Source organism: Vombatus ursinus, unplaced genomic scaffold (assembly GCF_900497805.2).
Source record: "Vombatus ursinus unplaced genomic scaffold, bare-nosed wombat genome assembly UNPS02014794.1, whole genome shotgun sequence".
Lineage (NCBI taxonomy): Eukaryota > Metazoa > Chordata > Mammalia > Diprotodontia > Vombatidae > Vombatus > Vombatus ursinus.
In genome coordinates this window covers 28,944,865-28,957,394 of record NW_020954572.1, presented here as the reverse complement: position 1 = coordinate 28,957,394, position 12,530 = coordinate 28,944,865, and the positions used below count along the sequence as shown (strand labels likewise).

The window sequence follows — 12,530 nt, the reverse complement described above, 5'->3', positions numbered from 1 at the left end:
CACTGAAAAAAGAAAAAAAAAAATGGACATAAAGGATAACAAAAAAATAGGCAATAGGACCATAGGTCACTGCAGTGAAGTTGGTAACAGGACAAAATAAATTTTCATAGACGCATATAATTCATAGGTAAAAGGAATCTTAGAGTCCACTTAAAAGCATCTTTATTGGTACTGGAGACAATAAAGAGCTCCTTTTGCTCCACCTAGGGAAGAAGGTATAAGGGAATCATGTGGAAAGGAGGGAGATACAAAATGATCCAATCTACTTAATTATGCCATTTTCCTTCCTGTGTATCGTCCCAGGGTTTTTATCTGTACGTTGATCTGCTCTTTCTGTATATCAGTCAAAAAATCATTTATTAAGCACTTATTATTTATTAAGTGTCAGGCACCATGCATATAAATTATCTAGCTTTTAGGCTTGACCTCTAGCTCTGGCATTTTGGTATATATAATCCTTCTACCTTTAAAAATAGAAAGAAGCTGTTTTGGATTTATATGTCTGTGTTGAGCTAAAATTTCTCTGAAAGAATATATATATGTGTTATTTTGGTCTTGCCTGATCTGTGTGATTTATTGGGGTTTAATCTATGAAAATGTAATCTACCAAAAGGAAAAGAATTAGACTTTTTGTCATCCTAAATCCTAAAAAAACGGTTTGCTTGCAAATAAAATTGGACTAGATGATCTTTAGGGTCCCTTCCAACTTTAAGTTATGAGTTATAAAATATATTTGACTTTATTAAAAATTGTATTACAAAGGACTGCAGTCTTACTGACTCTTTATAATATATCTTTTATCTATTCCTCCGTTTTTTAATGCTACCAATCTAGGCCAGGCTTTTACTATTTCACACCTCGATTAATCCAAAAGTCTTCCTCAATTCCTTTCCAGTCTTTCTGGTCTAAAAACAACCCTCTGTACTGCTAGAGAATCATCCAAAAATATCATTTCCATTACATCACCACTTTGATCAAACCTTGAATCTGATATCCATTACTTACATAAAAAAATCTAATTGCTTGGATTAGCGTTCAAAGGTTCTCCACCATCTGTCCTCAGTCTTCTTTTCTAAGTTCATGCCTTATTGCTCCTCTACTTAAATACTCATTTAAAGAAAGTTAGTCTACCCATTGTCTCCCACATATATCATTGCCCTACCACACCTAGATTTCCTCATCCAAACCAGATATTACTAATTTTTGAGTATCCAGATAAAATTCCAATAAGCCTTCCTTAACAATTCATTCCTCTTCAAGCCAAGAGCACTTTTTAACTACACTAGTCATTTAACACAATCTTACACTTGTTCATATTGGTATTTTTAACTTTTTGTAACTGGAACTCTATAGAGTTACATTCTGGTTCTGTCTTTGTCATTAGCTATGTGACAACTTGGGCAGGTCACTTAACCTGTATGGAGCACAGTCTCCCCCATCAGTAAAATAAGGAGTCTGGAATAAGTCCTCCTTCCACCTCAAAAATTCTATAATTCCAAGAGTCTGTGTCTTATCTCTCCAGCTAGATTGTATACCAACAGAGGTAATAATGTCTTATACTTCTTTATATCCCCACAATCCTTAACATACAGAAGGTACTAAAAATGTTTCTGCTGAATATAGTTATCTTACATAATAAAAGCTTATGGGGCAGCTAGGTGGCACAGTGGATAGAGCACTGGCTCTGGAGTCAGGGGGACCTAAGTTCAAATCTGGACTCAAACACATACCACTAGCTGTGTGACCTCGGGCAAGTCACTTAACCCCATTGCCTAGCCAAAAATAAATAAATAAATAAATAAAGTAGGGGCAGCTAGGTGGTGCAGTGGATAGAGCACCAGCCCTGAAGTCAGGAGGACCTGAGTTCAAATCCAGCCTCAGACCAAACACTTGACACTTACTAGCTGTGTGACCCTGAGCAAGTCGCTTAACCCCAATTGCCTAAAAAAAATAAATAAATAAAAGCTTGTAAGCCTCATGCTTAGATCAAATAGTAATAATACTCACCACCTACACTCTGTCTTCTCTTTCTCTTATGTTCAACAGGAGATTCATATTCACCTTCTTCACAGCCGTCCAGTGATGGAGTAGAACAGAGGCCATCAATACCCAACATGACTGGTATCTTTTCTACGATAAACTCTGGCACACGCCCTAAAGGACAGCATTGACAATATTGTTTTTACTGTGTTGTTTTAAAAATAAAGGTATTCTATACTAAACTTCTGTCAGAGAACAGGATCATAAATCATAGATTTGAGCTGGAAGGAACTTTCAGAAGTCATTTGGTCCACCCACTTAATTTTATGGATAATAAAACTGAGATCCAGAGTGGTTAAATGACTGGCCAAAGGTCACATAAGGAGCAAGCAAAAGAGCTGGGAGCTTTCCTTGAGCCTAAGTCCTTTAACTCAGTCCAGTGCTATTTCACTAGATCATGCTGCGTCAGAAGTTTTAACAGTCACTTGGGAGAAGCTGGCAAGCCAAAAAAATTCTGCACAGAAGACATTTCACCTCTTCTTACCAATATCAGCTGCATGATCAATAAGGGTCTTTACCACTGCAGCTTGCAGTCGAAGTTTTTTTTCTGTGTTGGCCGACATTTTTTCATGTCCATCACTTGATTGTAAAAGGTTTGGAGCAAATATTACTGCAAGATTACTGCTATCCATCTTATTCTCACTGGCTCTTTAAAAAAAAAAAGTATGTACTATTAAATGTAGCCAAAATGCAAACTGAGAAACAACTCCAATAACCTAATAGGTATATTTGTAGGGACCCTTACTTTATTGGCTATGTATAAAGCAAATACTAAATCTTATCAGGAATTTAACCAAGAAACAGTAAATAAAAAAGCTTCTAAATAGTCAAATTAATTTATAAAGTCCATTCATCTGAAACTAATATTTTATTCACAGCCAAGCCTCTCAAAATCCTCACTCAGTACTTACTCTTATTTAACACATAATAGTAAGAAACGTGGTCACTGCATTTGGTTTCAAAGCTCATGACTCATTAGAAGCAGCCAAGCAGAAGGGGTAAGAGGAACTTTTACAGGTAGGCACAATAACAGCAGTGAGAAATGACAGGTGATAGCAAGGAAAGAAGTAGAAAAATGATTTAAAAAAAAAAAGCAACAGAAACAAGAATTCAAATGGCACCACAGGTTAGACCTTCTAGGGTAAACTGCCTTGCATCACATCAGCAGGCCCCTGGGGATCACTGTATTATTGTATAGCAATAACAACATTCAAAATGATGAAGAAAAATGAAATTGTATTCAATATATTCCATTTGAGAAGATAAGGCAGTATGTAAATAAATTTTTAAAAATATTTCCATACCAAATAGTTGAAATAAAAAGGTACTGTTGCTTAAAATTACAAATGGCTAGCTATTTAGAATGACTGATTCCTAAAGGTTCTCCTTAGCTAAAATTTTTCTGTACTTGATCTTTACTTACCTAAGAGAAACATTCCTGAGAAAGCTAAAAAAGTATCGTAATATATAAATTATACTGTCAGCCATAAGACAAGAGAGCAACATTGTAGCAGTATTCTTCTCCTCTGTTTCCAACTGTTGAGCTTTGATAAGAGCTTCATGCAAATCAACTGGAAGGATGGGCTCTGGCAACTCCCTAAAAAATTGCTTAAGAAGTCCTGCGATATCACAAGGAGGTGCAGAAGACAGACAGCTTTCACCATGATCCAATTTGCTCTGAAATAAATTTCAAATCTTCAGTACCCTTCAGATTTAAGATCTCATTTTGATCAAAATCTCTGCTTCTATCTCAGTTAGATAAGGAGTTTTTCTTAGTAAACTTATTTATTTGCTTCTGGTCATATATTACAAAACATCAGAAGTCCTGGCAAACAATCAAAAATATTTAATTTCTTTAGTTACTGGATTCATATAAGCTATAAATGTTTTCCACAGAGGGGAGAGCCTGTCAACTGTATCTCTCCCAATCATTTACACCAAAAAGATGAAGTGGGGCAGAGTGGATATAATGCTGAGCTTGGGAGTCAGAAGACTTGGGTTCAAATCCCTCCCCTGACAATAACTATCTCTGTGCAAGGTGCTTCACAGACAACTCTATAGCAATTATTTAATAAGTAATATGGGTTGTGATGTTAGAGTTCACATGCTAGAAAATCATAAACCCTTTGCACATTCATGTCATATCTGATAACTTTAACCACAAAAACAGAATTAGACAACTGGGGAAACAAAAAAATTAGTCAAGGAATATGCTTACCTTCAGTGCTTTTAGACGGATAACTGATCCAGATTTCCTAAAAAGCCCCTCAATATGAACATGCTCTTCCAAAGATGTGCAAGCATCAACAAGAAAACTGAAAAAGGTAGGTCTTATCAATAGATTTGATCTTACAAAAACCATACTAAGTGAATATGCTTGTCAAGGTACATCAATAGGCTGTGAAGATTCTACTCTGACACTTGACTTTTGAATTATAAATCACTTCCCCTTTCTATAATCTATTCATTGTTCTTTATCAATACCAAAACTGCTACTTTTAGTATAACTTTTGCTCCCATTCCAGCACCTTCAAAACCTACTATACTCCTAAGAGCCACTTTATATATATATATGTATATATATATATATATATACATACACACATACACACACACGTATACTCCAGCAAATCTTTCTGCACTTAATATCCCATAAAATGCAGTAACCTCTTTTAATTCAATTCAATTCAATTCAACATTTGTTAAGTTCTCATGTGCAAGGCATCCTCAATACCACAGATAACAAAGACAAAAAATTCCTTCCCTTCAACATGTACAGCATACACACAGATAAGTATGTATAAAGCAGTGTTAAGAGGTAGATAATAATAACTAGGGTAAGAAGAAAAACAGGTCAGGAAAGGCCTTGTATATATAATGAAGAAGCTAGGGATTGTAAGGGGTAAAGGTGAAGAGGGAATGTACTATATAAATGGGAAACAGTTTATGCAAAAGAATGGAGGAAGGAGATTGAACATACCATAAAGGGGAGTAATAGCAAAAAGACTGGAAAGGTAGATGGGAGCCAGACCATGAAAGGTTTTATACAAGGCTGAAGATTTTGTATTTTATTCCAGAGGCCATAGGAATCTCCTGAAGCTTCTGGAGTAGGGGGATGACATGGTCAGACCCCTGTTTTGGGAACATCAAATTGGCAGCAGCTTGGATGATGCATTTAAAACAGGAAGACTTGAATCAACAAGACTTGGCAACTAACTGGATTGAGGGGATGTGGGAGTAGGGAATTTCAAAGAGAAGATAGTGGAAGATGACTCTGAGGCTCTAAACCTGGAAAATGGGAAGAATGGTTGTGCATTCAATCAAAATAAGAAAGTCTGAAAATGAGATAGATGTGGGGAAACACAAATCACATTTTTTAAAAATTAGTTTATTATTATTTATAGGTTCTATTAATATCTCACTTAATTTACTTCCTTATTTACTTGTCTGTGGGAGCTTTATTTCTCTGCCAGCATTATTTGTCCAACTCTTCAGAAGACAGAGATGACTTTTTTTTTTAATACTTCAACATGTAGAACAAAATAATGCAAATAGAAGGGTGCTCAATAGAAGTCTGTAGGTAATATATGTAGTATCAACATTAAAGGGGCAGCTAGGTGGTCCAATGGATAGAGTACTGGGCCTGCAGTCAGGAAGACTCATCTTTCTGAGTTCAAATCTGGCCTCAGACATTTCCTAGCTGTGTGATCCTGAGCAAGTCACTTAACTCTGCTTGCCTCAGTTTCCTGATCTATAAAATGAGCTGGAGAAGGAAATGGCAAACCACTCCAGTATCTTTGCCAAGAAAACCCCAAAAGAGGTCACAAAGACTGAAGACTGAAAACAACTAAATGACAAATCAATCTACAGATTAGGAGTCATAGTATCTAAACGGATTTGTTAACATGAATTTTGTCATCATTTCCTCAACACATGGGCATTTAGAAATGCTTTTAATAGACTATTAAATATTCTCATAATAAATTTTAATAATATTTTGTGACCATTATTTACAAAAGCTTGGGCACCTCAACTTAAAATTAATCTTATCCCACAATTCTTCCCAAATATACTCACTCATTCATCCAATAAACATTTATTGAACACCTATTATTTGTCAGGCACTGTGCTAAGGGTATCATCACAATATTATAAGAATTTTCATTAAAGTAGAGATTTCAGAGTAGAATTATAAAGTCCATGAATGACTACTACAACAGTATTTGAAATATCTACTATTTTTTGAACCTTGAAATTCACACAATTCACTGTTTACATCCTATGTTTAATTTCATACTTTGCTTACCTTGGAATGTTTCCATATTCTGGTACAAATGACTGGGGTAGTGCAGAAAAAGGTACTCCAAATATTTTCCCCTAAAATATAAAAGTCATTTGTTATAAGCATCAAGATAAAAATTTACAAGTGTAAGCACAGAATGTGTGTTACTTAGAAAGGAAGACAAATTGTGATTTCAGGTAAGGAGTAAACAAAACAAAACAATAAAAAACAGAATTACACTACTTACTAATACTCTGAGATATAATTAGTTATATTAGCTAAAAGGCAACAGACTTTGGTGACAGGGAATCTTAATAACAGGACAAATACTAACCTTGAGTAAATTCAAGTCATGTGATTAGCAAAAAAAATTTTACATTAAATTATCTGTGTACTTCCTTGGCAGTAATAGGGAAAGACAGATTAATTTTTGTGGCCAATGAATGTCATTACTATTTTCTAACAATGTTCCAAGAGACTAGGACTAAGAAATATTAAAAGTAAACCTTAAAAATTCCAATTGATTAACCACTTCTTGTACAGTTGCTATTTCTATAATAAAATTACCTTCTTTCTTAACTATTTGAAGTACAATTTTTTCCTAAGAGTATTTATCAGAACAACCTGTGAAAAGTATCCAAGATTTAGTAGTTCTGGATTTCAAGTCATATCACCTTCATTTATTAGTTATGTGCCCTTTGACAAGTCACTTCACCTCTTTCAAGACTATTACCTCAACTATAAAATGACAACAATTCCACAATAACTCATAGGGAGTTTTATAAACTGCACATTATTAAAAAAAAAGTTACTAATAATCTGAAATCAAATTCTGAGATCCTAGAAAAATAATAACGCAGGTGTTAAGTATTAAAAGAATTAATGCTTAAAAATTTTCTATAAGCTTACATGGCATTTAGGGAAATGACTCATTGAACAGACATCCAATTACTAGGATTGGAGAAGAGCATTTACAATATTTTTTTCAAAATCAATCCATAAGCATTTATTAAGCTGTTACTATAATGCCTGGCACTAGGGATAAAAATACAAATAAAATAACATCTACTCTCAAGGAACTTATGTTCCAATGAGGGAGAGAAGTATACATAGAATATAAATAAATACAAAATAGTTAAATAAGCATGTTTTTGGGGGGAGGAAGGAAAATCAAGGAAGGTTGAAAGTGATATTTTAGCTGAGTCTTGAAGGAAAAGAGATTCTATGAGGCAGAGATGAGGATGGAGTGAATTACAGGCATGTGGAGATGTCAATTGCAAAGGAATAGACAGGAGATATCTAGTACATGAGGGGCACAGAAAGGCTAGTCTGTATGGATTAGGGATGGGGTAGGGGGGTGGGGGGAGGATGAAAAGATAGGTTGTAAAGGCCTTTAAAAGCTAAGTAGAGGAGTTTCTATTTTATCCTAAAGAGGTAATTAGGGAACCACTGGAGTTTATTTCACAGGTCACATTTGAGCTAAAGGAAACTCACTTTGGCAGCAATATCTAAGATAAGAATAGAGGAGGAAATTGTTTGAGGCAGGAAGAACAATTAGGAGACCAGTTCAACAATCTAAATGTGATGAGGGTTTGAACTAAGGAGGTGGCTGTGTGAATAGAAAGAAAGGGTCAGACAGAAACAAGAAGACTGGCAACTGATTAGATATACGGGGTGAGGACGAGTGAGGAGTTAAGGATAATAGGAAGGTTCTGAACCTGGGAGACTAGAAGAATGGCAATGCCTTGGGCAGAAATAAGGAAGTTTGGAGAGAAATATAATGAGATGTTTTAGACCTGTTTGAGATATATCTCTGGGGGGCAGCTAGGTGGTGCAGTGTTTAGCACTGGCCCTGAAGTCAGGAGGACCTGAGTTCAAATCCAGACTCAGACTAAACACTTTGACACTAGCTGTATGACCCTGGGCAAGTCACTTAATCCAACTGCCTAAAAAATTTTTTTTTGAAAAAAAGAAAGAGATATCTCTGGGACAAGTTTGTAATATCCAGAAACTGAGATAAATCTTGGCCATTGAGTTTGAAATATCCAATAGGCAAATAGTGATGCAGGACAGAAGCTCAGGGGAGAAACTGGTGCTGGATCTATAGACCTGTAAGTCATCTACATAGACTAAGGGTTAGGGATAGGACCTGTGATTTCACTGGTATAGAGAACTCCCAGATGAAGGCACTTACCCTATCAACACAGATTGGCACCTTCTCCGCAAAAAATAGTACTTAAATGCCTAGAGCACCGAATAGTTAAGTGACTTTTGAGGAAATCACACAAGAAGTCAAAGGCAAGACTTGAACCCCAGGTCTTCCTGGCTTCAAGGCCAGCTTTTTAAACAATGGCTCTCAAGTCATCTGAATGAAGATAATAACCCTGGGAGCTGAAGAGGTCACTTCGAGAAATTCTTTCACACAACAAACATCTATTAAACACTTACTATGTGCTAGGCTCCAGAGAAACATACAGTGACAAAAATGAAACAACCCCTACTCAAGGAAATTACATTTCATGGGGAAGAGGAGGAGAGGAGGAGAATAGAGGGGAAGACACAGATATACCTAAGTAAATATATACAAAATAACTGAGAGGAAGCACTAGGAACTGGGGGATGCGGAATTAGAAAATGGTAAGTTGTATTTCAGCTCAACTTTGAAACTAGGGGTTTTTAAGAGGCAGGGGTGTGGAAAAAGAGTATTCTAGGCTTGAGGGACAGCTTCTGCAAAGGTATGGAAGCAAAGGAATGTCAGACAATAGGCTTACTTTAACCACATAGTATAAAAAGCAGCGTAATGTGTAATAAACCTGGAAAGGCTGGCGGAGGCCAGTTTTTGAAGGACTTCAAATGTCAAACAAGGCAGTTGTAGTATTTGATCCTAAACATGATAGCAATCTTTCTGAGCAAAGGAACCACACAGTCATACCCATGCTTTAACAATCATTTGGTAGCTGAGTGGAAGATGGATAAGAGAGGGTAGAAACAACAATTAGGAAGCTACTATAATAGTCCAGGTGAGAAGTTAAGAGGGTTTGAACTAGGGTTATGGAGTGAAGGATTAGGAATATGTTTTGTAGGTGATTGAGTATGGGGGTTGAGGGAGAATGAAAAGTTAAAGCTGATTTCAAGTTCACAAACTAGAATGTATTTGTTTCTCAAAAGAAAGAGAGAAACTTCAGAGAGAGGTGGGTTTTTAGGGAAAGACAATTGAGTATTATTTTGGAAATGCTTAACTTAAGATGCCTATGGGACACCCACCTGGAAATGTCTAAAAGGCAGCTGGTGATTCAGGCTGGAATTGAGGAGGGAGGCTAGGGCTAAAAATATAGATATGGGAGTGCCTAGCAATAAAAGTTGAATGCTGCAAGTGTCCTGACTACCTGCCTAGTGTTCTTTACACTACATAGATTTAATCCAATGTCTTCAATAGAATACTTTAAAATTGAGGGGAAGACAGAAAAACCAGTACACTGTCAAATAAGTTAACTATTTTTGGAATACAAATATTAGTTTTTATATATTAGTCTATGTATTTGTATAAACTGCAACCTACAAGTTTTTGTATTAGAAAATATTAATGTGAACCAGTATGAAATGTTATTGCAAATGTAAGTTAAATTTTAATATTGTTATAAGCTATTTCACCTCAAATTACATTCTGAACAAATTCCAACAGCTACTTACCCTGATTTACACTATCCCTTAAAGACATCCATCCTTAATTCATGTACAACATAACTGTCCATTCTCATATTTAAGTAATGTTTTATATGGCTGTTTGTCCAATACAATGTGCCCATTAGTCAGTTTCTACTCTAGTGACAAGATCTTAAGTATTTTTCAGCACCTAAAACATAGTATAGATGCTTGATACATGATTTTTAAAATATGAAAATAATCCCTTAATTTCATGAGTGGTATAAAATATCAAGAGCTATGTTATGCAAAGACCTTCTCCATATTTCAATCATTTTATTTAGTCTCCTTCATTCATTTTTAGAACATAATGCTGTCTCAAAAAATATCACATGGCTCACACCAAGTACCTAAATCTTTTCCCTCAATTTCCTGAAACCTTTGAAAAATACTGTCTCATAGCTATAAAATCTTGGGTAGAAAGAGATTGAAACAATTGAAGAGACTATTATATTGGTAAATAATCATCAGTAGAAACAAGAAAGTGTCAATTTAACTACCTAGTTAAAAATGTTTTATGACATATAAAACTGACAATAGCAAAAATTATGTTTGGGCATAATCAGAAGATTTCAATTAACCATTATACACTTAAAAAGTAGCTGTAACAAATATACACAAAAGGACCACATAAAAGAATGTGTATTAATCTCACAACTATATGTGTAAGTACACGTGCGCTCTCGCGAACACACACACACACACACACACACACACTTCTAATACTTAACCAAAACTCCTCCTGCATATTTAACAATTTCCACTGAACCATTCAGAAAACACCATTCTTTTTAAATGAATAACCTTTCCTGACCTCCCATAAGCCTTAGAAAATAATCACAAATAATACCGACTTAACCTGTATGAGCCTCAGGTTCTCACCTGAAAAAACAGGTATTATTATATCCTGTAGTATACACCTCAAAGTGTTACTGTAAGGTTCAGATAAAATCAGATATATGGAGCAATTTGCAAACTTTAAGGTATTAAATAAATGTTAATTATAACCAATTGTAAATCTTGAGATTTACAAACATATGGCTTATATGTTAGATCCATGTGTAAGATTGAGAAGCATGATGGGCTAGTAAAAAGAGACAGAAAGACCCAGGTTCAGAATCTACCTCGGAGAATAGTTACGTGATTCTGGGCAAGTCACTTACCTCTCTCTGGACCTGTTTCCTCACCAGTAAAACAGTGAATTAGACTAGATGGTTCCTAAGTTCCTTTCTAGCTTTAAAAAGGGAGCTAAATGGGTCAGTGGACAGAAAGCTAGACCTGAAGTCAATAAGACCTGAATTTAAATGCAGCCTCAAACATTTGCTAGCTATGCGATCCCAGGCAAGTAACTTAACTTCTTAACCGCTTGTCTCAGTTTCCCCATCTCTAAAACAGGGATGATAATAGCACCCTACCCACCTTACAGAATTGTTGTGAGGATCAAATGATATAATAATTGTAAGGCACTTACCACAGTGCCTGGCACATGGTTAGCGCCATATAAACTTTATCATTTTGTCCTCTTTTCTGGACAAAACTAATGCTCCACTTTCACCTGTTTGGTTTACAGTCTCTCTTACTAGCCTTCAGATTTCCTCCCTCAGTCCTCTTCCCCTGGACTTACCCCAATGGCTACAGCTGTTGACTCTTGCCGGCCGAAATCCAACTGCCCTCGACCGCCTTTGATCTTTATGCCATAGGCGGCTCGGAGATGCTGCAGCAGGGCCAACCTCACCAGCCTCCGGTCCCTCATTCCTGCGCGTAACCCGCACCCCTCAACCACCCTCCTCCTCCTCGTCCTCGTCCTCCTCCACTCCCCGACCTTCCTGAGCCACCAGCACTTCCACTTGCTACAAGCCCTCAGTGTCACCGCCTTCAGCCCAACTCCCTTCCGTCCACTTCCACCACCCCCGCTGGGGCCCTGTCCTCCTCCAGCCACTTCCGTGTCTCCTTCCCCCAATTCCAAGCCCCTAGGTCTGCTTTTCCACACCACGCTCCTTCCCCCGACCCTCCCTCTCCTCCACTGACCGTCCTCTAAGTCACTCCCCACTGCCTTGTCCACGCTCCTTTCCAATCACTCCCCACTGACCTATCCACCTCTTTAAGACACTTCACACCAACTTCCCCACACTCCTTTTAAGACACTTCACACCCACCTATCCACACTCCTTGCCAGTTACCCCCTACGGGCCTGTGTACACCCCTTTAAGACACTTCACACCTACTAGTCCACGCTCCTTTTCAGCCACTGCCCACCAACCCGTGTCCACGCTCCCTCAGGCCCTTCACACCAGAAGACCTTCCCCCCAGACTCCCAGTCCCTCTCTATTTCCGGTCACTCTTCGGTCCGCAGGCTCTCATGGCCTCCCCCACGCTAAACTCTCCCGTGCCCTGCGTTTAGATGGTCAGACCCTCAGACCCCGGAGACTCCGCGGCGCCCTCGTCCCTGCGCTTCGCCTGCCTCCCCCCGCCGACCCCCTCCCTGCGGCCCAGCCGCTGACTCCTC

The 12,530-nt window shown here is 37.4% G+C and overlaps 1 protein-coding gene across 1 annotated transcript in view; it reads right to left on the bottom strand.

Moving 5' to 3' along the window:
* Positions 1-11,790, bottom strand: part of ARHGAP11A (Rho GTPase activating protein 11A) — a 32,501-nt gene extending 20,711 nt beyond the window's left edge. The window contains exons 1-6 of the mRNA XM_027869989.1: positions 11,649-11,790; positions 6,347-6,417; positions 4,259-4,355; positions 3,464-3,717; positions 2,525-2,688; positions 2,008-2,154 (exon numbers count right to left, since the gene is read on the bottom strand). Coding sequence (XP_027725790.1) covers positions 2,008-2,154; positions 2,525-2,688; positions 3,464-3,717; positions 4,259-4,355; positions 6,347-6,417; positions 11,649-11,777 — 862 coding nt within the window. The 5' untranslated portion in view covers positions 11,778-11,790. The remainder of the gene's footprint in view (positions 1-2,007; positions 2,155-2,524; positions 2,689-3,463; positions 3,718-4,258; positions 4,356-6,346; positions 6,418-11,648) is intronic.
* Positions 11,791-12,530: the final 740 nt, after the last annotated feature.